This window comes from Callithrix jacchus, chromosome 22 (assembly GCF_049354715.1).
Source record: "Callithrix jacchus isolate 240 chromosome 22, calJac240_pri, whole genome shotgun sequence".
Classification (NCBI taxonomy): domain Eukaryota; kingdom Metazoa; phylum Chordata; class Mammalia; order Primates; family Cebidae; genus Callithrix; species Callithrix jacchus.
The window spans coordinates 631,749-655,195 of NC_133523.1; the positions used below are offsets into that span (position 1 = coordinate 631,749).

The following is a 23,447-nucleotide window of genomic DNA, read 5'->3' on the forward strand; positions in this document are numbered from 1 at the left end:
GGCATGCGTCATCTCGCCCAGCTAATCTTTGTATTTCTGTATTTTTTGTAGAGATGGGGTCTCACCATGTTGGCCAGACTGGTCTTAAATTCCTGACCTCAAATGATCTGCTCGCCTGGGCCTCCCAAAGTGCTGGGATGACAGGTGTGACCACCACACCTGGCTGCTTTAAGTAGTTTCCAGGTTGCAGAAAAGCTGCAGGGCTACTACAAAGGGCCCGGGGAACTCCAACCCTCAACCCCATTGTTCACAATTTGCCTTTTTTTTTTTTTTTTTTGCGACAGAGTCACTCTATTGCCCAGGCTGGAGTGCAGTGGCGTGATCTCAGCTCACTGCAATCTCCACCTCTCGGGTTCAAGCGATTCTCCTGCCTCAGCCTCCAGAGTAGCTGGGATTACAGGCGACCGCCAACACACCTGTCTAAATTTCGTATTTTTAGTAGAGACAGGGTTTCACCATGTTGGCCAGGTTGGTCTCGAACTCCTGACCTCAGGTGATCCACCCGCCTCGGCCTCCCAAAGTGCTGGGATCACAGTCATGAGCCACAGCGCCCGACAAATTTTTTTTAATTTTCATTTTGTAGAGATAGGATCTTGCTGTGTTGCCCAGACGATCTCCAATCCCTGGGCTCAAAGGATTCTCCCACCTTGGCCTCCCGAAGTGCAGGATTACAGGGGAGCGCCACAGTGCCAGACACCCCTTTATAGGAAACACACCAAAAAGCCACTGCTCTTCCCCGAAGGGGCAGCATGTTGGTCAAGCCAGGCCAGTGAGCACCAATGCAGCCGCGACGGACGCACAGACTCGCAGCCTGCCCCGAGCCCCACGGCCGCCCTGCTTCCACACACAGGCACCCTGCTGTCTCCTAGCTCCTCTCCCCAGAGACCTCAACATGTGTGGGATCAGGGCCGTGAGCTCTCCTGGCCCCTTTTTCCATTCAGGATCCGGTCCCGTGGAGCCCGGGAGACTCTGCCCACAGGAGCCTCAATGACTCATGAAGGAGTGACAGGGACCCCTCCTGCCAGGACAGGGAAGTCTGCTGACAGCTCTTGTCACATCCCAGGTAAACCAAGTCCCGGGGTCATCACTGTGCAGTCACTCCTCCCAATCCCCCTGCCCCAGCCCCAACTACCCCCATTTCACAGATAGGGAAACTCAGGCCCCCAGAGGAGGCCGACTGCCCGAGGCAGGCTGGACTGGCTGCCTCCTGGGGAAGGAAACAGTCCCTCCCCCTGTCATCCTGGCAGGGGCTGTGTCCCATCCCTCCATCAAGCGCCGTGGAGCCTCTGCTGTGTGCCAGGGCAGGGAGCCCGTGCAGCAAACGGCTGCCTGAAACCGGCCCTCCACCCAACCAGTGGTGAGCGCCAGAAGAATAAAGGCCCCAAACAGGGCCAGGGCCAGGCGTGGAGGCTCTCACCTGCAATCCCAGCACTTAGGAGGGCCGAGGCGGGTGGATCATTTGAGGTCAGGAGTTTGAGGTCAGCCTGGCCACCGTGGTGAAACCCCGTCTCTACTAAAAACACATGAAAAGGCCGGACGCGGTGGCTCAAGCCTGTAATCCCAGCACTTTGGGAGGCCGAGGCGGGTGGATCACGAGGTCAACAGATCGAGACCATCTTGGTCAACATGGTGAAACCCCGTCTCTACTAAAAATACAAAAAATTAGCTGGGCATGGTGGCGCGTGCCTGTAATCCCAGCTGCTCGGGAGGCTGAGACAGGAGAATTGCCTGAACCCAGGAGGTGGAGACTGCGGTGAGCCGAGATCGCGCCATTGCACTCCAGCCTGGGTAACAAGAGCGAAAACTCCGTCTCAAAAAAAAAAAAAAACACGAAAAAATAGCCAGGTGCGGTGGCGGGCACCTGTCATCCCAGCACTTTGGGAAGCCGAGGCGGGTGGATCACGAGGTTAAGAGATCAAGACCATCCTGGCCAACACGGTGAAACCCCGTCTCTACTAAAAATACAAAAATTAGCTGGGCACGGTGGCGCGTGCCTGTAATCCCAGCTACTCAGGAGGCTGAGGCAGGAGAATTGCCTGAACCCAGGAGGCGGAGGTTGTGGTGAGCCAAGATTGCGCCCTTGCACTCCAGCCTGGGTAACGAGAGCGAAACTCTGTCTCAACATAAATAAATAAATAAAATAAAAGTTTAAGTTGTCAGCCAATCGGATTTTAGTTTAGATTGTGAGGTCTGGCTCCAGCCAACGGAGATCACACCCAGCAGTGAGGACCGCCCCAAACGCATAAGGGATACATTTGCGTGTTTTCCTTTGTTCTTTGTACTCTTGCAGCAAGACGGCTAGTGAGGGTCCCCTTCCTGCATTCCGGGAAGTAAAAGCTGCGTTGCTGAAAGACCTTTGTCTCAGTGCTGAGTTTCTCTGCGGCACCGAGCGTTTATTTCCAGCACAATGACTAGCAAGGGGAATGACTGACATCACTGTGACCTCTTTTGGCCAATCAGGATTCACCTCTGGACCTTCTTTTTCTTTTTTTGAGATGGAGTTTAGCTCGTTTCCCAGGCTGGAGTGCAATGGCGCGATCTTGGCTCACCACAACCTCCGCCTCCTGGGTTCAGGCAATTCTCCTGCCTCAGCCTCCCGAGTAGCTGGGATTACAGGCACGCGCCACCATGCCCAGCTAATTTTTTGTATTTTTAGTAGAGATGGGGTTTCACCACCTTGTCCAGGCTGGTCTCGATCACCTGATCTCAAATGATCCACCTGCCTTGGCCTCCCAAAGTGCTGGGATTACAGGCGGGAGCCACTGTGCCTGGCTTGGTTTTCTGTGTGCCAGATAAGCCTCACTAATTGGCTGGGAGTGAGTGGGTGGGTGTCCACTCCTGAGGTCCCTTGGGCTGGGAGGATAGGAGATAATTCCCCAAAGGACAATAAGGTGCTGCGGGCAGCAGGGAATCCAGCCCTGGGCTTGCCCTCATCGTGCTGTCTGTGGGAGGCACACGGGTCCTGGAATCTTGCACACCTGGTGCTGACCCCAGGTCTGACTCTGCAGGGCTCTGTGACTCCGAGAAAATCACCTCCCAGCCTCCAACCTCATTTGGGCAGCTGTAAATTGGGTGCCTGCCTAGCGTCCCGGCACGCAGCAAAGGGGCCTCATCATGGGCCCGACCTGGGCGAGCACCTATTAACCAGGTGATTAACAGAAAAATTAGCTGAGGCACGAGAATCCCTTGAACCCGGGAGGCAGAGGTTGCAGTGAGCTGAGACTTTGCCACTGCACTCCAGCCTGGGCGACAAGAGCAAAATTCTGTCTCAAAAAAAAAAAAAAAAAAGATGCTGGGCGTGGTGGCTCATGCCTCTGATCCCGGTACTTTGGGAGGGTGAGGCAGGCAGATCACCTGAGGTCAGGAGTTCAAGACCAGCCTGGTTAACATGGTGAAACCCTGTCTCTTCTAAAAATACAGAAATTAGCTGGGCAGGGTGGCACGTGCCTGTAAATCCCAGCTACTCAGGAGGCTGAGACAGGAGAATCACTTGAACCCGGGAGGTGGAGGTTGCAGTGAGCTGAGATCGCGCCATTGCACTCCAGCCTGGGTGACAAGAGCGAAACTCCGTCTCAAAAAAAAAAAAAAAACATAAAAAATTAAAAAAAGAAAAGTAAAGAAACAGGCATAGAGGGGTCCCAGGGCCTGGTACACAGTGGGCACCAACAGCTGCACAAACTACGTGGCTTAAAGCAACACACCAGTGGGGCGGTGTCTCACGCCTGTGATCCCAGCACCTTGTGAGACCGAGGTGGGCGGATCACCTGAGGTCAGGAGTTCGAGACCAGTCTGGCCAACATGGCGAAACCCGGTCTCTACTAAAAATACAAAAATTAGCCAATCACAGTGGCAGGCGCCTGTAATCCCAGCTACTCGGGAAGCTGAGGCAGGAGAATCACTGGAACCCAGGGGGCGGAGGTTGCGGTGAGCTGAGATCTCACAACTGCACTCCAGCCTGGCTGGCAGAGCGAGACTCCATCTGAAAAAAAACAAACAGAGAAAAGAGTTCCACATGGGTCTGGCTGGGGGAAGATCAAGGTATTGGCAGAGCTTCGTTCCTTCTGGCGCTTGCAGGAGAGAATCTGTTCCACGCCTTTCCCGGCTTCCAGAGGCCGCCACATTCCCTGGCTCCAGCCCCTCCCTTCATGTCCAAATCCCCCAACAGCAGCCAAGTTCTTCTCTAGTGCTGTCTCTAACCATAGCAAGAAGGTGGTCTCTTTTTTTTTTTTTGAGACGGAGTTTCGCTCTCGTTACCCAGGCTGGAGTGCAATGGTGCGATCTCGGCTCACTGCGACCTCCGCCTCCTGGGTTCAGGCGATTCTCCTGCCTCAGCCTCCCGAGTAGCTGGGATTACAGGCACGCGCCACCATGCCCAGCTAATTTTGTATTTTTGGTAGAGACGGGGTTTCTCCATGTTGGTCAGGCTGGTCTTGAACTCCTGACCTCAGGTGATCCGCCCACCTTGGCCTCCCAAAGTGCTGGGACTACAGGCGCGAGCCGCCGCGCCGGGTCTGAGATGGAGTCTCACTGTGTCATCACCATAGAGTGTAATGGCATGATCTCAGATCACCGCAACCTCTGCCTTCTGGGTTCAAGCCACTCCCCTGCCTCAGCCTCCCAAGCAGCTGGGATTACAGGCGCACGCCACCATGCCCAGCGATTCTTTTTCTTTGTTTTTTGAGACGGAGTTTCCCTCTTGTTACCCAGGCTGGAGTGCAATGGCGCGATCTCGGCTCACCGCAACCTCCACCTCCTGGGTTCAGGCAATTCTCCTGCCTCAGCCTCCCGAGTAGCTGGGATTACAGGCACGCGCCACCATGCCCAGCTAATTTTTTGTATTTTTAGTAGAGACGGGGTTTCACCATGTTGACCAGGATGGTCTCGATCTCTTGACCTTGCGATCCACCCGCCTCGGCCTCCCAAAGTGCTGGGATGACAGGCGTGAGCCACCGCGCCCGGCCAGGCCCAGCTATTTTTTATTGCATTTCTAGTAGACGGGGTTTCACCACATTGGCCAGGCTGGTTTCAAACTCCTGATCTCAAGTGATCTGCCCATCCAGTGTGCTAGAACCACAAGGGTGAGCCACTGCACCTGGCCAGGCGTCTCCTCCTCCAAGGACCCTTTGAGGACAGTGGGCCACCCAGAGAACCCAGGATGAGCTCCTCTCTCAAAGTCCTCAACTCGGTCCCATCTGAAGAGCCCTCATGGCCAGGGAGGGTGGGACACCCACGGGTTCGGAGGACCCTGTGGTCTCTGGGGCTGTGTTCTGCTGACCAACCCCGACTGCACTGTCACAGTGCGAGAGTCTGGGCCCAGTGCACACCCCGGCCGTTCCACGAGTCTCAACGTCCACGTCCCTTTCCTCTGGAAAGTCTTCCTCAGTGTCCCCCAGGCTGGGTCAGGCCTGGGGTACCTTTGCTATCTGGGCATCCTCTGACACACAACGGCATGGGGTTCTCACTGTCTGTTTCCCTGTCCAGGTTTACCTCAAGGGAGATGAAACTCTGGAGAGGTGAGCAGGGACACGGGGCGCCGCGGTGGGAGTCTGAGCCAGGGAGAAGGCTTACGGCTGGGGTGAGAGGCGGGCTGCAGGGGCCAGGCTGGGGGCTGGAAGTCCTAGGATGAACCTCAGGCCTGGACAGGCGGGGGAGAGGGGCAGAGGCGGGAGCGGGGAGACTGCCCCAGAGAGGGGTTTCAGGAGGAGGGGGCGCCCCAGAAAGGGTCGGTGACCTATTTGAGGTCACCCCGCATACAGCCTCTGGGTTAGGGAGGAAGACAGAGCAGGGAGCAGGAGGCCACTGGCAGCGAGCCTCGGTTTCCCCGGAGAGGCCGGAACCCACGTCAGCCAGACAATGACCCTTTGATTCGCACAGCCCAGGCCGGAGCGGCTGAGCTACAGCGGGGTCAGGTTTTGGCCGAGGTCACACTGTCCAGCCCCCACATACCCTCAGTGAGAACACAGGGTCCTGTCCCTGCCCCACTCCCCAACTCGGGGAGAATCCCGGGGGAATGCCAGGGGCCAAGGCCAGGGCAAGACAGCGGGGTGCCCTCCCTCAGTGCCACTAGGGCAGGAACTTGGCCCCTGGCCACTGGCTGCTGGGGGACACAGTCTGGCTGGGCAGCTAAGGTCACGGAAAGGGTATGGGTGTGGCTTCTGTAGGCACGGATCTCACGCCAGGCAAAGAGGCTGTGCTGTGAGGCTGCTGGACACCTCGGTTTCCACACTTGGGGGGCCGTGCTGGAATAGCGGACGACCAGACTCAGGCGTCCCCAGGAGATGCCCAAATGTTCGCCACCACATCAACCTTTTTTATTTCCCTTGAAGCATTTACCACTCTTTGAAACTATAGATTAATCTGTGTTTGAGGCCGGGCGCGGTGGCTCAGGCCTGCGATCCCAGCACTTTGGGAGGCCGAGACGGGTGGATCACGAGGTCAGGAGATCCAGACCATCCTGGCAAACATGGTGAAACCCCGTATCTACTAAAAAAACAAAAAGTTACCCGGGCATGGGGGTGGACAACTGTAGTCCCAGCTACTCGGGAGGCTGAGGCAGGAGAATCACTTGAACCCAGGAGGCGGAGGTTGCGGTGAGCCGAGATGGCACCACTGCACTTCAGCGCGGGCAACAGAGCAAGACTCTTGTCTCAAAAAAAAAAAAAAAAAGATTGATTTGTCTTCGTATTGCCTTGTCTATGGCTCCTCCAAACCAGGAGCCCGGTGAGGGAGTGACGGGGGTCTGCCTTGGTCCCCACGGTACCCCAGCCCCCTGCAGGGTCCTTCCTGCCACCAGATGTTCTCCTACTGTTCCCTAGAAGCAGGAGGAGTACCGAGGGCCTCCGCAGAACCCTGGAGCTCGTCAAGGGCGCCCTGACAAATCCAGAGGCCCCCAGGCCCGAAATCAGCTCCAAAGTAGGAAAGGCCAGCGGCTGCGCCAGAGCCCCCTCGGGCGCAGCGCCTCCGGGCCCACGCAGATGTCGCTGTCATCAATTGTGGGAAACGCCTCTGCTGGAAACAGCGTCTGCTGAATCTCAGAGGGAGAGGGGAAAAAAACCCAGTAAACATTCTTGTTGACGTGACCCACGGGAACGTTGGCAAAGGCTTGGCGGGCTGGGGGCGGCGTTGCCTGGGGGCCCGGGGCAGAAGCCAGGCGTGCGCACACATGCGGGAGGCGCACCCGCGCGCACGCACAGGCAGAGGCCTCCCCGGGGGCCTTGGCTGGGCGAGGCCTGCTGTTGTCCACGATGCTGGAAGGAGCTGTGTCTCTGGATCTGTCCCGGCCACACCCCGTCTGTCCCACACCCAGCCTCTCCCCACCCACACGCCGGCTCCAGCGGCCAGGTGGATGGGTGGGCGGCTTGCACTGTGAGCAGGGAACCATGTCTGGCTGAGGTCTTCGGTGCGCGGGTTGGGGGCTCAGGACCATGAAAGTGACCACATGGAAATCACAGAAGCGGGGTGCAGGGATCCCCAGATGCGCTCCTCCCGGGGTCCTGCTAGCTAGTGGCCACCCCTGCAAATGAAGACCCCCAAACCCACTTTGACCCCTGGAGGAGGCCCCTCAATCCACCCAAAAGGCCGCCACCACCTCGAACTCACACCCCCATCCCATTTCCGCCTGGGAACAGCCACATCTCCCCAGACGCATTCCCTGGCTCTGGGAGGGGACCCAGGCGCGCGCCCCCAGCTGCCCACCCCGCGCGGGACACGGCCTCGCCCCCGCCACTCCCGCGCCGCGCCCCGCCCCGCGGCCCGCCCCGCCCGCGGCCCGCGGGACCTTTATAGGGAGCGCCCGCCGCGCGCCGGGAAGTCGGTGCCGCTGCCGTCTCCGCGTTCGCCATGCGTCCCGGGGCGCCAGGGCCACTCTGGCCTCTGCCCTGGGGGGCCCTTGCTTGGGCCGTGGGCTTCGTGGGCTCCATGGGCTCGGGGGACCCCGCGCCCGGTGAGTGGGGCGGCCGGAGGGGAGGGCGGGGCGGGCCACCCACGTGGGGCTGCCCGGATTGTCAGCTGGGGGATGTCGGGGGGTGCGGGCTGTGCCCAGCGGGAGCTGAAGCCAGGAGGGCCTGAAGGGGTTCACCAGGAGGTCACCAGGGCACAGGTTTCTCACCACAACGACCGCTGACATTTATTGGGCGCTTAGTGTCTACCTCTTCCCTCCCTGAACCCCGACGACCCCAGTAGTGCTGGGGACTCTCTTCATCTCCGTCTTCCAGATGGGGAAACTGAGGCTCGGGGTCACACAGCCTGTGGGCGGCAAAGCCAGGATTCAAGCTGCGACCATCTGGGTCGGTCCTGGCGTCCCAAGAGGCACCTCTGGGTGTCTGGAGCCCGGCCTTCCAGCTGGGGCTGAGAGCCTCCCCAAATCCTGGGTAGACGGGACATGGAGACTCACAGCTGCGACTTGCTGGGAGGTGCCAGGCAGGAGACAGCCCCACTTCTGGCCTCAGTTTCCCCTCCTATGATGGGTGCCAAGTTCCCCAGCAAGTGCTCTGGGAAGGGGGCTGTGGCCATTCGTGCCCCCAGGGATGGGGGACGAAACTGGGGGCTCTCTGCCTCCCCACCCCCATCCCTGCAGCCCCACCCCACCCCAGCCCCACGCCAAAGGGAGAGCAGAGCCCCCTCCCCGAAGGCCACATCCCTGGGGAGACAGTGAGCTCATGCAAGGGGAATGTTCCCAAGTTGGAGTGAGTAAGAGGCGGGCCCGGCGGTGGGGGGGCTGCCAGGCGCGGGGCTCCCGAGTGCCTTCGTCCTCGTCCTCGTCCTCGGCTGCTGTCTAGACAGAGGGCAGAGGTGGGAGAAGCGGCTCCCGGGCCCGCTGACCCTGACATGCCCAGTGCCTGGTGTTTGGTGGTGTTTGAGGGGTTGGGCAGGGTGCCAGTCCCCGGTCTGGGGGCTTGGAGGGAAAGGGGAGGGCCTCCCTGGATGGGTGGGGGTTGGTGGTGAGGCTGCAGGGGGCCTTGGAGCTCAGAGGGGAGGAGGGATCCCTAGGATCCACAGCCAGGGTAGGGACAGCCATGTGGTTTCCTGTTCCTTCTTCCTGGGTTGGGGTAGATCATCCCTACGTAACTACTGAGCACAACCTGCAATGCATCTGTGGGGGGCTGGAGGCTGGGTGTCAGGAGTGGCCCAGGAGAGCACCCCGTCCCTGTGCCCGCAGCTGGTGTCTGCTGGCTGCAGCAGGGCCAGGAGGCCACCTGCAGCCTGGTGCTCCAGACTAACATCACCCGGGCCGAGTGCTGCGCCTCCGGCAACATTGACACCGCCTGGTCCAACGTCACCCACCCGGGGAACAAGATCAACCTCCTTGGCTTCTTGGGACTTGTCCACTGCCTCCCCTGCAAAGGTGAGACTGCACTGGCCCCAGGCCAGAAGCAGGGCAGGCATCTCAGCTCAGGATCAGCCAACAACAGTCAAGGTGGTCGAGGGCAGGACGTCCGGGAGTGAGCTCCCCGTCCCAGGGGTATGCAGGAGGCTGCAGGGGGGGATCCCAGCCTCAGAAACAGATTAGGGGGGACTTCCCAGGTCCCACATTTCAGCCTCTTACAGCTCAGGACTCAGGAAGAGGCTCTGAGGACTCCCCAGTTGACTCCTGCCTTTTCGGGGGCTGAGCTCTCTGCCTGGGTGGCTCTTCCCACCTGGTCGACAGAGGCCTGCTTACAGCTCCTGGGAAGGTGGGTTTGCCATTTTGCCCTGTGACCCCCAAATGTCCACACCAGGGCCCTTCACTGCAGACTCCAGGGTCTGCGGTGGGGTCACAGCTGCGTGTTTAATGAGCATTTGCTGTTCTGAGACGATGCCTCCCACATAACACCAGGCTCTTGGTGGGTGGCACAGAACAAATGAATGAGTTAGGATACACTCTCCGAACTGGAGGATAACGGTTTTGTCTTCCCCCCGCCCCCCTGCCCCCCGAGACGGAGCTTCCCTCTTGCCACCCAGGTCGGAGCGTAGTGGTGCAATCTCGGCTCACCAGAACCTCCACCTCCCAGGTTCAAGCGATTCTCCTGCCTCAGCCTCCCAAGTAGCCGGGATTGCAGGCACCCACCAGCACGCCCAGCTATTTTTGTATTTTGAGTAGAGAGGGGCTTTATCCCCGTTGGTCAGGCTGGTCTCAAACTCCCAACCTCAAGTGATCCACCCACCTGGGTCTCCTGAAGTGTTGGGATTACAAGCTTGAGGCACCGTGCCCCGGCCCCTTTTTTCTTTGAGATGAAGTCTCGCTCTGTCACCCCCAGGCTACGGTGCACTGGCGGGATCTTGGCTCACTGCAACCTTCGCCTCCTGGGTTCAAGCCATTCTCCTTCCTTGGACTCTCCAGTTCTGGGACTACAGTCATCCCCGCCACCATGCCCGACTAACTTTTATATTTTTGGCAGAGACAGGGGTTCACCACATTGGCCAGGCTGGTCTCAAACTCCTGACCTCAAGTGATCTGCCAGCCTTGACCTCCCAAAGTGCTGGGATTACGGGCGTGTGCCACCGTGCTCGGCCTGTTGGAGGTGGGCATTACAGGGGGATGAGGAGGAATTTGCCAGATGGAGCTGGTATGGGAGAGGGGATCAGGCTGGGTCCTGGTGGGTGGGGTCAGGGAGACCAGGGGGAGGCTGGAGCTGAGGGCTGAAGACAGGCAGGCCAGGGTGAGAAACTCCGCTGGCCTCTGAGAAGTGATTAATCCCACATCAGCCTGGCTGGGTGGTCCTGAACTCACTGCCACAGACTCCTGCTCCCTCCAGACCCCGCTCTGGCTTCTGGGAGGACAGACTTCAAAAAGTGCCTGGCCTGGGTGTAAGACGGCCTAGGACCCCCCACCCCCAACCTCATCTGGCCCCGGGGATGGGAGCTCAGGCCCCCTTCCGTTCTCGAGTGCATGAAACCACCCTGGCAGAGCATCTCCAGATGTGCCTGTGAGTCACTGTGTGTGGGGGCGCCCAGGTGCGGCCCACATGCCCTGTCGGGGCTGCGTGGGGGGACGCTGACAATCCTCTAAGTGGGACTCACTCCCCGGTCAGTCCCGCTTTACACACAGAGAAACTGAGGCTGGCACATAACTCAAAAGCCGTGTTCAGAGGCCCCACCAGACCCCCGGACAACAGAAAGGGGGTCGGTCATCTGTGTTCAAAGGCCCCACCAGACCCCCAGACAACAGAAGGGGGGTCGGTCATCTGTGTTCAGAGGCCCCACCAGACCCCCAGACAACAGAAGGGGGGTCGGTCATCTGTGTTCAGAGGCCCCACCAGACTCCCAGACAACAGAAAGGGGGTCCTGGCTGCAGCTTTCAAGCTGAGGTGCTTGGTCCCCTGCACTCACATCTGCCACCAGGCCTCAGTTTCCCCATCTGTAAAATGACGACTTGGGAGGCGATGGGCGGCGTATTAAAAGCAGGGGCGGGGACCCCAGAGTTTCCCTAGCAGGACCTCAGTATCCCTGCCTGAGCACACTCGGGGTGCAGGGGAACTCCTGGTTCGGAGGCCTAGGGCTGTGGAGGACCCCCCTCCCCTGGAAACGCTCCCCAGGCCAGGAGGGGCGTCCAGCGTCCCGCCCTCCGCGACGCCTCCTGGGGGAAGGTCCTGGCAGCCCCAGACTCGCGCCCGGCGAGGACGGAACACCCGGGGCTGACGCAGCCGGGCCCCCTCCGGCCTTCCCAGAAGAGCGCGTGCATCGGCACAGAGGTCAGCCAGCCGCGAGGGGGAGCGGCCCAGGGCCGTGCAGCTCGGCCGGACCCCGATTCTGGGCGGAGACCCCAGCCCTCGCCCCCCAGCGCAGGCGCACCCGGGACCGGGGACCCCGGAACCGCCCCCGCCCCCGGGAGCCCGAGCGCCCGGACTCCGGCGGACCCTGACCTGGGACGGCGCCCCCGCCTCCGCCCTGCAGGGGGCGCGCGGGGAAGGGCCCCGAGGTCTCCGCGCGGCCCCGCGCCCCGGGACCCTCCCCGCGCCCGACCCCACGCGCGTGTCCTGTGTCCGCAGATTCGTGCGACGGGGTGGACTGCGGCCCGGGCAAGGCGTGCCGCCTGCTGGGGGGCCGCCCGCGCTGCGAGTGCACGCCCGACTGCGCGGAGCTCCCGGTGCGCCTGCAGGTCTGCGGCTCGGACGGCGCCACCTACCGAGACCAGTGCGAACTGCGCGCCGCGCGCTGCCGCGGCCACCCGGACCTGCGCCTCATGTACCCGGGCAGCTGCCGCAGTACGTGGGGGAGGGGCATGGGGCGGGGCCGCCCGGACCTGCGCATCACGTACCCGGGCTGCTGCCGCAATGCGTGAGGGCGGGGCCGGCTGGAGGGGCGTGGCCACTGCCGCAGTGCTTAGGGGCGGGGCCTCTGGCCGAGTGTAGGCCACATGGGTTGGGGTGGGGCCTAATTAAGGATTAAGGGCGCTTTTATACCTCCGAGGGGCCTCTGGGGCTCACATTGGGCAGGAGATATGTGGCATGATTGGAGTGGGAGCATGACTCAGAGAGGGGCTTGTGGGGGCAACCAGAGTGGCAAGATGGAACCGCGGGTGAGACTGTAAGGGGCGGGGCTCTTGGCAGGGGCGTGGTTCCTGGGTGGAGACGGGCGGGGCCTATGGGTGGAGCTTTAGTAGGCGGGGCTCGAGGAGGGCGGGGTTGTGGGCAACACAAAGGGCGGGGCTCATGAAAAAGGTGCGGCTCCTAAGGGGCAGCGCTTGTGGGTGAAGCCTGATGTGTGGACGGAGCTGGTGGAGCCTTTGTGGTTGGTAAGGGGTGGGGCTTATGGCTAATGTAATAGATGGGCCTTGTGGAAGGGGAGTGACCCCCTGGGTACGATCGAGGGGCGGGGTTTGTTGGTAACAAGGGGCGAGGCTCATGGAAGGGGTGTGACTCCTGGGTACAATGGGAGGAGCAAGGCTTGGGGGTGGAGCCTGATGTGGGCGGGGCTTTGCGGGTGGTAAGCGGGTGGGGCCTATGGCTAATACAAGGGATGGGGCTTCTGGAAGGGGAGTGACTCCTGGGTACAATCGGGGACGGGGCTTGTGGGAGCTATAGGGGGTGGGACTTGTGGGTAACAAGGAGCGGAGCTCTTGAAAGGGGTGTGGCTCCTGGGTACAATCGGAGGGGCAGGGCGGGTGGGTGGAGCCCGAGGGGTCGGGTGGAGGGGGGCTTACGGAGGTGGCGGGGCTTGTCTCCCCCACCAGAGGGTTCTCGAAACTTGGGGGTCAAGGGCAGGTCTTGGGGCCAAGAGCCCTTCGGGGTTCTCAGCGAGTTGCCCCCTGAACCGCCCCTGGCACCTGGCCTGCAGAGTCCTGTGATCGTGTGGTGTGCTCACGGCCGCAGTCGTGCGTCGTGGACCAGACTGGCAGTGCCCACTGCGTGGTGTGTCGGGCGGCACCCTGCCCTGTGCCCGCCAGCCCCGGCCAGGAGCTCTGCGGCAACAACAACGTCACCTACATCTCCTCGTGCCACCTGCGCCGGGCCACCTGCTTTCTGGGCCGCTCCATCGGCGTGCGCCACTCAGGCAGCTGCACAGGTGCAGACGTAGGGCGGGGGAGACAGGCCTGTCCCGGGGAACAGAGAGCCCCCTGTCCTGCGCTCTCATTGCTCTTATCGACACTTGCAGGCACCTTTGCAGGCACCCCTGAGGAGCCCCCAGATGATGAATCGGCGGAGGAGAAAGAGAACTTCGTGTGAGCCTGCAGGACAGGCCTGGGCCTGGCGCCCAAGGCCCCCCACCACCCCCTGTTATTTATTGCCACAGCAGAGTCTAATTTATATCCCACAGACACTCCCTAAACCTGGATTCAGAGCACTTGGGGATCCCAAAGCCCCCTGACCATATCCTGGAAGGATTGAGGAATGGAGGCCTGGGGCCGGCTGGTGGGTGGGATAGACCTGCCTCCTGGGCACTGAGGGCTCATTTTAGCCCCTACCCTGAGTGCTATTGCCAGGGAGGACCCCACACTTCTGCTCCTTTGGGGATAAACCTATTAATTGTTGCTACCATCAGGAGGGCTGGGCATTCCCTGCTGGTAATTCCTGAAGAGGTATGATTGCTTTTCTTAGCCCCAAGCCTCCTAGAACAGGGGCCTTGGGCTTAGGCCAGGAGGAGCAGAGGAGGTCTAGCCTGGGTGTGAATGGATGGTCTAGCCTGGGTGTGTATGGATGGACCTCAGAACATTGTGACCTTACCCAGCAGGAGAGACCCTTCATGAAGGTCAGGAAGGCTGCCACTGTTCCCTCCTACCAGCCCATGAACTCCAACCTCCCCACTGCCTCTGTGTGCCCCTTTGCGTACTGTGAAGGCCACTGAGAAATGCCCAGTGTGCCCCTGGGAAAGGGCACCGCCAGTGCTCGGGATATGGGCCACGTTCAGCCACAGAACTGCCCAGCGCCTTCCCCGCTGCGGTCCACATCAGTTTATGAGGCGACATCGCATAGTCTCAGACGTGGAGCAGCCAGCAGCAGCTCAGAACAGGGCACCGTGTCTGGTGGAGCCCCGTCCACTTTGGGGGGTGTCTCTGGGAGGAACCTCGGGCCCCTGCTCACCCACCTGCCTTGAGGGGGGGTATAGGCACCAAGACTCACACATGTGTAGCATCCCGGAGACCTGGAGCCGGGGGTCCCAGTAGCACCCCCGGGTGCCTGCTGCCTCCACATCAGCATTCACACACAGGACTCCCGTGTCCCCGCACAGCCCGCCTGGCCAGGCCTGCAGACCCAGGCTCCAGCCAGACCCACCTCACCCATCAGCATAGCTGGACCCGCCTCACCACACCAGCCAGGTGCTGGTCATGGGCCAGCTCCTCCTCGGCATGGGCTGACGCTCAGAATCCCCCGCCCGTGCCTGTTTGTAGATCAGAACCTCAAACCAGCTATGGGGAGGGGACGACATGGAGGAAATGCCGCTCCCCCTTTGGGGTGAGGGGAGCTTACTCATCCTCCTACAGCCCCCCCTAGGCAGTGCCTTACCTGTGGTACCCAGAAAAGTGCCCCTGGGCTGGGGGGGTCTATGGGAGCCTCCGACCAGGCTGCCCTCCCCACCCTGGGGTCCGGCCTCACCAAAGAAATAAAGACTCAAAGAAACCACTTTGAGGGTCCAGGTTTCAATTTGTGTCCTCTCTCGGGGCTTCCAGCCACCCCCCCTCAGGCTGTGGGGTTGGCAGCCTGGGGCCTGGGATGCTGCGTGGGGCTCCAGAGGCACCCCGAAGAGAGACCCCGGAGACCCGGCGTCTCAAGGCAGTGGATGAGCCCAGGAGGGGCTGAGGCGGTGTGGGAGGGGAGGGAGAGAAAATAGGCCCTTTGGGAGGGGCACCCAGGATGGCCAAGATGGCTTAGGGCAGCCCTAAGAAACCAGCTGGCGTGGGGCCCAGGAATGGAGGCTCGGCTCGAAGGACTTGAGTGTAGCAACAGCAAGAATAATAACAGGATTAGGGTCGGGCCGCAGCTCACCCAGGTAATCCCAGAGCTTTGGGAGGCTAAGGTGGGCAGATCGCTTGAGGACAGGAGTTCCAGATCAGCCTGGGCAACACAGTGAGACCCCCGTCTCTACAAAAACAAGAAAAATGACCCAGGCATGGGACCATGCCCCGGTAGGCCTAGCTACTCAGGAGGCTGAAGTGGAAGGATGGCTTGAGCCCAGGGTGTCAGGCTGCGGCGAGCTGTGATCGCACCACCGCACTCCGGCCTGGGTGACCGAGTGAGACACTGTTTCTAAAATAACACAATTGGCCGGGTGCGGTGGCTCGCGCCTGTAATCCCAGCACTTTGGGAGACCGAGGCGGGTGGACCATGAGGTCGGGAGTTTGAGATCAGCCTGGTGATCTCAATATGGTGAAACCCCGTCTCTACTAAAACGACAAAAATTGGCCGGGTGTGGTGGCGCGTGCCTCTAATCCCAGCTACTCAGGAGGCTGAGGTGGGAGAATCGCCGGAACCCGGGAGGCGGAGGTTGCGGTGAGCCGAGATCGCGCCACTGCACTCCAGCCCGGGCGACAGAGCGAGACTCTGTCTCAAAATAACGGTAATAACAATAAAATCTAAAAATAAAATAAAATGACACAATATAACCAGCCGTGACAATAACATCAGCTGGGACTTGGTGTGCACCCAGAGCCCTTCTCTGTGGTTTTCGGAGGATGAACACCAGGCCTGATGGGAGGCCAGGCCTCCTGGGATTCCACCGCGTGGCCGTCTCGGCTCCCACACCCTGCAGGGGAGCCCAGAGTTTCCCCGCCTACTCGTGGAGAACGGGGCATCGGCGGAGGCTTCCGAGTGTGGGTTGCAGGGCAGGGGTGCGGAGGGAGACCCCGAGGTGTTCATGGTGGGGGACGTGGCAGGGTGGAAAGAGGCTGTGGACAAGGAGACACAACGGGACTGGAGGTGGGACCAGGGGGAGCTGACGAGGGGGAGGCTGGATGTCACTTAACATTTTACTTGGCTCCGTTCAGCCCTCTGCATGTGGAATGGGTGCCCCCACCCATCACCCGCCGCACCCCAATCCTGCACATCAGGTTTTCTGGTGTCTGCGGCCCCACGGAACCCCTACCCTGGCCACGGAACATTCCAGGCCTGCAGGGAAGATTTCATTTGCATGCCACAAGGCAGTGGCTCAGGGGGCTCCTTCCCAGGGCCTGGCAGTCCCAGGTAGGGGGCCCGGCTGGGGACCACCCCGTCCAACCACATCCCAGATCCAAGCCACAAAGGCGGACACCTGCGTGTACACGTCGGGGGTCCTGGGGTCGCCGCACCAGAGGCCCGAGAAGGAGACGACGCCGTGGGCCCGGTTTCTGCACACAAGGGGCCCCCCCGAGTCGGCCTGGAGTAAAAGGAGAGGTGAGGTCAGGGCCTCTGGGAGCTGCTGCAGGCACAGCTGACCACCACCCTCCCTGCCTGAGAACCCTCTGTAGCTCCCTAGTGCTCTCCGAGCAGAAAGTGAACTCACCTCTTCATTCCAGGCCCTGAGGACCCAGCCCCCACCCACTTCTCTGCCCTCCCCCACCAGCCTCCTCAGTGATCCAGCCTTCGTATAGCCTGGAAACTTGTTCCCACCTCGGTCTGGATGCTGCCTGTGTAAACAGTGCACAATGCACACAGCTATACATGGCAGCCCTCCACTAACGGGTCTCTCTGCCTTGCCTGTGTTTCCTCAGATCTTCTAAGGATTCCTTCAAGTCTCAGCTGAAAGGTGCTGTCCTTGGAGAGGGCTCCCCAAATACTCACCCTAAAACCCCTCATCCTACACTCCTAACTGGCATCTGGAATCAGCTCCAACACCATCAAGTAGACACTAGAAGTGTGAAAAAGAGGCCCAGAGGGCCGGGCGCGGTGGCTCAGGCCTGTCATCCCACCACTTTGGGAGGCCGAGGCGGGTGGATCACGAGGTCAAGAGATGGAGACCATCCTGGTCAACATGGTGAAACCCCGTCTCTACTAAAAATACAAAAATTAGCTGGGCACGGTGGCGCGTGCCTGTAATCCCAGCTACTCGGGAGGCTGAGGCAGGAGAATTGCCTGAACCCAGGAGGCGGAGGCTGCGGTGAGCGGAGATCGCGCCATTGCACTCCAGCCTGGGTAACAAGAGTGAAACTCCGTCTCAAAAAAAAAAAAGAGGCCCAGAGGAGTCGGGCGACTTTTCCAAGGTCACACATCGGGAAAGTGGACAGTCTCCTTCCTCCTGGACTCAGGCTGTTTGGCTCCAGAGCGTGTGGCTTGAACCACGTCTCTCTCTTGCCTGCGGCGAAAGACCCTCCAGGCCCAGTGTCTCCCGTGGCACCAGGAGGTTCGTTTATCTGACAGGGTTTTATGAGTGGGAGCTGCTTCCTGTCAATCTGTTACTTCCCTCTGCTGAACGCTGCTTGTCTAAATACTCAAGCGCGCGGTAGTTTGTGCAGTGCACAACCTGCACAGCCGGACATGGGAGCCCGGTGAGACCGTCGCCAACTCCCTGCCTGTCCTGGGCTTCAGCTTCTCGGTCTGGTCCAACGTCAATGGGACTCAGTTCCCAAGGCCCTTCCTGGCCCTGCCCCTCTCTGTGTGCCTTGGTTTCCCCATATAGTAAGTGGGTGGAGCTGGGAGGGGATCTTACCGAGCAGAAGCCCCTCCTGTGACTGTCCCCACTGTGGGTGCAGAACATGGCAGGGCTCAGAAGGCCCCTCCAGGAGCCGTTGCAGACGTCCAGCCCCAGCACTCGGACCTCGGCTTCCATCAGTCCGGGCGGCAGCTCCTCAAAGTCAGACACGAAGCCCCAGCCGGCCACCCGGCACCGTGTCCCGGCCGCGGGGGGTCTGGCCCCTCTCCTTGGCAGCCCCAGCAGCCCCACTGCAGGGCCCAGGACAGCAGACCTGTTCAGCTGCACAGAGACCACAAGTTCAGGCCACCTCTGCTCCTGCCTGCCTCAGTTTATCCATGTGACCCCTGGTCCTGCCCTTGTGAAGAGAAACCAATGTCAACCGCCGTGAGGCTGGGTTAGGAGGCCCTGCTGCTTCAGTCAACACAGCAACACCCCTCAGGCCTCCAGTCTCACCCTTCAGCTCCCCAAAGGGTCTTTCCCTTTTTTTTTTTTTTTTGAGACGGAGTTTCGCTCTTGTCACCCAGGCTGGAGTCCAATGGCGCGATCTCGGCTCAGCGCAACCTCCACCTCCTGGGTTCAGACGATTCTCCCGCCTCAGCCTCCTGAGTAGCTGGGATTACAGGCACGCGCCACCGTGCCCAGCTAATTTTTGTATTTTTAGTAGAGACGGGGTTTCACCATGTTGACCAGGATGGTCTCGATCTCTTGACCTCGTGATCCACCCGCCTCGGCCTCCCGAAGTGCTGGAACTACAGGCATGAGCCACCATGACCGGCCACGACTTTTTTTTTTCTTTTGACACAGTCTCACTCCGCCACCCTGGCTGGAGCACAGTTGTGCGATCTCAGCTCACTGCCACCTCCGCCTCCCGGGTTCAAGTGATTCTCACAGGCGCATGCCACCACGCTCGGCTAATTTTTGTATCTTCAGTGGAAATGGGGTTTTTGCCGTGTTGCTCAGGGTGGTCGACATCTGCCCACCTCAGCCCCCGCAAAGTGCTGGGATTCCGGGTGTGAGCTGCCACACCCAGCCGTGCCTTTAAAAAGTAGGTCCTGGCCGGCCTCGGGGCTCAAGCCTGTAATCCCAGCACTTTGGGAGGACAAGGCGGGTGGATCACGAGGTCAAGAGATCGAGACCATCCCGGTCAACATGGTGAAACCCCACCTCTACTAAAAATACAAAAATTAGCTGGGCACGGTGGCGCGTGCCTGTAATCCCAGCTGCTCGGGAGGCTGAGGCAGGAGAATTGCCTGAACCCAGGAGGCGGAGGTTGCGGTGAGCCGAGATCACGCCATTGCACCAGCCTGGGTAACAAGAGCGAAACTCCGTCTCAAAAAAAAAAAAAAAAAAAAAAATAGGTCCAACTAGGTCCTGCCTGTAATCTCAGCACTTTGGAAGGCCGAGGCAGGTGGATCACCTGAAGTCAGGAGTTTGAGACCAGCCTCGCCAACATAGTGAAACCCCATCTTTACTAAAAATACAAAAAATTTGCCGGACGTGGTGGCGCACGCCTGCAATCCCAGCTACTCGGGAGGCCGAGGGAGGAGAATCGCTTGAACCCGGGAGGCGGAGGTTGCGGTGAGCCAAGATCACGCCATTGAGCTCCAGCCTGGGCAACACAGGGAGACTCTCTAAAAAAATAAATGTGCCACCCATCGGCCACCCCAGCCCCGGGGCTCACCCGCAGCAGGCAGATGTCGTTGGCGTGGGTCACGGGATGGTAGTCGGGGTGCCTGGTGACGGCATCGATGCCAAACACCTGCTGGGTAGGCTCTGCGGCACGGAGGTCATGAGCGCCCAGCACCACCAGGCCCTTGCGGAGGTCTCTTCGGGGAGGAGGGGGCAGGGGAGATGGGGGTGAGGGCTGCCCGTCCTGGGCCGCCGTCCCCTCATGCATGAAATGGAGGCCCAGCCATCCATTTAACGCTCATGCCGGCCCCGTGATAATCTTAGGAGGGTACAGAAATGATCGCACACACACACAAAAAAAAACGAAACGGCAAAATCCGCAATACTTTTGCACCAGCAGATCACCTGAGATCGGGAGTTCAAGACCAGCCTGACCAACATGGTGAAACCCTATCTTAAAAATATATATATAATTATTTTTTTTTTTCACGCCTGTAATCCAAACACTTTGGAGGCCAAGGTGGGTGGATCACCTGAGGGCGGGAGTTCAAGACCAGCCTGACCAACATGGTGAAACCCCGTCTTAAAAATATATATATATTCTTTTTTTTTTTTTTTTTTTTTGAGACAGAGTCTCACCCTGTTCCCCAGGCTGGAGCGCGACCTCGGCTCACTGCGACCTCCGCATCCTGGGTTCAAGTGATTCTCCTGCCTCAGTCCTCCAAGCAGCTAGGACTACAGGCAGGAGAATCGTTTGAACCTGGCAGGTGGAAGTTACAGTGAGCTGAGATTGCGCCACTGCACTCCAGCCTGCCGGACAGAGACTGTCCCCTACCCCCCCCAAAAAAAGACGAACATAGTAATTATTAGAAGATGTACTTCTTGGCTGGGCGCGGTGGCTCACGCCTGTAATCCCAGCACTTTGGGAGACCGAGGCGGGCGGATCACGAGGTCAAGAGATCGAGACCATCCTGGCCAACGTAGTGAGACCCCATCTCTACTAAAATAAAAAAATTAGCTGGGTGTGGTGGCGCGTGCCTGTAGTCCCAGCTACTCGGGAGGCTGAGGCAGGAGAATTGCTTGAACTGGGAGGTGGAGGTTGCGGTGAGCCGAGATCGCGCCATTGCACTCCAGCCTGGTGCCTGGTGACAGAGCAAGACTCTCTCTCTCTCAAAAAACAGAAAAAAAGATGTACCTCTCGCTCCTGCTGCAGCTTCTGAGTTTCTCTTGATTTTCCCAGCTGAGATGCCCCCTCCTGCAGGAGCCCCCACCAGGCAAGGGCTGCCACCTCCCCAGCTCTCTGCCAGCCTGGAGTCCCCCTCAAGTGTCCGGAGAGAAGGGGCGGGACAGGTGAGCTCACCTGTGGCTGAGGCAGTGGGCGGCCGAGACCACCCAGCGGTCTTGCAGCACGAAGCCCCCGCAGTGGTGCTGGCCCTGGAAGCGTAAGGATGCCATGTACGGCCGGGAGTGGGGCCTCACCTCGCGGCCCCCGACGATCTGGGCCCCCCAGGAACCTGCGGGAGGGACGGCCAAGTCAGGGACGAGGCAGGGCAGGAGGAAGGGCTGGCGGGGCTGGGGTCAGGGCAGCGGGAGCAGGAGAGGCCGAGACAGAGACGGGTGAGAGGCGAGACCGGGAGACACAGGGAGCAGGAGACAAAGCGGACAGGCCCCCCAAGGGCGCTGGAAGGGACTCGGAGCCTGGGCGACCCCGGGCTGGGCCGAGCCGAGACCCCAGCTGCACTTGCACCCTCTTCCAGCTGAGGCAGCTGTGGGGACTCAGCAGATGGACCAGGTGGGGCCCTCCTGTGGGTTCTCCGTGGACTGGGGGTTCCTGGGTGCAGCCCCCGCACGGGGGCCTGGTTGGGGGTCCCGGGGGGGCTCCTCACTGGGGGGCTTCATGGGCAGCATCAGGGCGGTGGCCACGGTCAGCAGCGGACGTCCCCAGCCCCCCGACCCAGGCCCCATGGCAGACGCAGGCTGGTGTCTCACTGCAGAGGTCTTGGGGCCTTGGCTCCCACCCTCAGCCAACGGCCGGAAAGGGGGAACCTGACTGTGGCCTGTGGTCGAGAGGCCCCACCAGCAACGCCTGGAGCCAGCTGGGCATTTCTGGGAAATCGATCATCTCAGGAGGTGGCTGGTAATAATCATGTTGATAATAATCATTATCCCATAGGGCCAGAAACAGGGCGGGGGAGGAGACCGGCTCTGGGGCTGCCAGTGACCTCGGGAAGGCGCTTGACCCCTCTGTGCCTCGGTTTACCCTGCCTCCACGCAGCTGCACACGTGTGGGAGCTCCCCTCTGGCCCCTGCCCATCAAACTCCAGTCTCCCCGTCTGCAGCCCCAGTGCTGACCTCAGGGCTGTGGGGACAATGAGGAAGGCCGGTGTCCTGGGTAGCTCTGATGATTTCTGCCTTTATTTTATTTTCATCTTTTTTTATTTTTTATTTTTTTGATACGGAGTTTCACTCTTGTTACCCAGGCTCGAGTGCAATGGCGCGATCCCGGCTCACCGCAACCTCCACCTCCTGGGTTCAGGCAGTTTTCCTGCCTCAGCCTCCCAAGTAGCTGGGATTACAGGCACACGCCACCATGTCCAGCTAATTTTTGTATTTTTAGTAGCGATGGGGTTTCACCGTGTTGGCCGGGATGGTCTCGATCTCTTGACCTCGTGATCCACCCGCCTCGGCCTCCCAAAGTGCTGGGATTACAAGTGTGAGCCACCACGCCCGGCTAATATTGTATTTTTAGTAGAGTTTCTCCATGTTGGTCAGGCTGGTCTTGAACTCCTGACCTCAGGTGTTCTGCCCTCCTTGGCCTCCCAAAGTGCTGGGATTACAGGCGTGAGCCACCGCGCCCGACTATTAAGCAGTTACTGAGTACCTAGTGTATACCAGACCTCCTCCTAGGAGGTGAGGGTGCAGCAGTGACCGAGACCCACCCTGTGGTGCTGACATTCTATGGGGTCCAGACTGCAGTGGGACATGGCTGTGGGGTCTTCACCTTTCGGTGAGAGCATTCTGAGCGGCAAAGATCAGGTCACAAAGTGAAGCTTGCATAGCTGGTGCTGGTGAGCCTGGACCTGCTTTTACTTTTTAGAGCTAGGGTCTTGCTCTGTCACCCAGGCTGGAGTGCAGTGGTGTGATCTCGGCTCACTGCAGCCTCTACCTCCTTGGTTCAAGCCAGTCTCCTGCCTCAGCCTCCCGAGCAACTGGGATTGCAGGTCCCACCATCACGCCCGGCTACGTTTTGTTTTCTTTTGTTTTTGGTAGAGATTATGGGGTTTTATCATATTGCCCAGGCTGGTCTCAAACTCCTGAGCTCAGGTAATCTGTCCACTTTGGCCTCCCAAAGTGCTGGGATGACAGGGGTGAGCTGCCGCGCCCGGCTGTCCGTCAATACTCTTGAATGCCTGGGCAGAAGACACTTTGGTCTCCACGGCCATCACATCAGCACAGGTGGGTCCCCTGGGCTACCCCCTACCTCCCCTGCTGCCTGGGATTACAGGCACGGGCCACGGCACCCCGCTAATTTTTTGTATTTTTAGTAGAGACGGAGTTTCTCCACGTTGGTCAGGCTGGTCTCGAACTCCCGACCTCAGGTGATCTGATGCCTCGGCCTCCCAATGTGCTGCCCTCAGAGAGCCCTGAGGCAGAGCATGGAAAACCCAGCTCCACGGGCATGGGAAGGACGATTGCCTGGAGCTGCTGGAACTTCATTCCCGAGGATGCTGCCCCCGTCCTGGTGGCCGACGGACAGGGTGCGGAGAGGGTCAGCGCCTGAGCCTCATGACGCGGTG

General features: G+C 60.0%; 2 protein-coding genes across 4 annotated transcripts; one reads left to right on the plus strand and one right to left on the minus strand.

Moving 5' to 3' along the window:
* The first annotated feature begins 7,807 nt into the window (after nucleotides 1-7,807).
* FSTL3 (follistatin like 3) lies at nucleotides 7,808-15,039 on the plus strand. 2 transcript variants are annotated; one of them, XM_054249402.2, is made up of 6 exons: nucleotides 7,808-7,942; nucleotides 9,158-9,343; nucleotides 10,377-10,499; nucleotides 11,967-12,182; nucleotides 13,255-13,482; nucleotides 13,573-15,039. In XM_054249402.2, exons 1-6 carry the CDS (start codon nucleotides 7,840-7,842, stop codon nucleotides 13,641-13,643), a joined length of 927 nt encoding a protein of 308 aa, XP_054105377.1. In that variant the 5' UTR covers nucleotides 7,808-7,839; the 3' UTR covers nucleotides 13,644-15,039. The 2 variants fall into 2 exon arrangements, with proteins under 2 accessions (XP_054105377.1, XP_008985109.1); XM_008986861.4 differs by lacking the exon at nucleotides 10,377-10,499.
* A 1,329-nt stretch (nucleotides 15,040-16,368) lies between these two features.
* PRSS57 (serine protease 57) lies at nucleotides 16,369-21,642 on the minus strand. 2 transcript variants are annotated; one of them, XM_035285860.3, is made up of 5 exons: nucleotides 21,537-21,642; nucleotides 21,011-21,164; nucleotides 19,703-19,847; nucleotides 18,037-18,300; nucleotides 16,369-16,767 (listed from the first exon to the last, which is right to left on the minus strand). In XM_035285860.3, the coding sequence occupies exons 1-5, from the start codon at nucleotides 21,613-21,615 to the stop codon at nucleotides 16,561-16,563; spliced, it is 849 nt and encodes a 282-aa protein (XP_035141751.1). In that variant the 5' UTR covers nucleotides 21,616-21,642; the 3' UTR covers nucleotides 16,369-16,560. The 2 variants fall into 2 exon arrangements, with proteins under 2 accessions (XP_035141751.1, XP_008985110.1); XM_008986862.5 differs by having other exon boundaries at nucleotides 16,457-16,767; nucleotides 21,011-21,174; nucleotides 21,544-21,642.
* Nucleotides 21,643-23,447: the final 1,805 nt, after the last annotated feature.

Coding starts and splice junctions, on each gene's coding strand:
- FSTL3 (XM_054249402.2), top strand. CDS start 7,840: ATGCGTCCCGGGGCGCCAGGGCCACTCTGGCCTCTGCCCTGGGGGGCC. Junction 12,183..13,254: donor GTACCCGGGCAGCTGCCGCA/GTACGTGGGGGA, acceptor CCTGGCCTGCAG/AGTCCTGTGATCGTGTGGTG. Junction 13,483..13,572: donor CCACTCAGGCAGCTGCACAG/GTGCAGACGTAG, acceptor CGACACTTGCAG/GCACCTTTGCAGGCACCCCT.
- PRSS57 (XM_008986862.5), bottom strand. CDS start 21,615: ATGGGGCCTGGGTCGGGGGGCTGGGGACGTCCGCTGCTGACCGTGGCC. Junction 21,175..21,543: donor CCCTGATGCTGCCCATGAAG/CCCCCCAGTGAG, acceptor GACTTGGCCGTC/CCTCCCGCAGGTTCCTGGGG. Junction 19,848..21,010: donor GCCCACTGCCTCAGCCACAG/GTGAGCTCACCT, acceptor TCCTCCCCGAAG/AGACCTCCGCAAGGGCCTGG.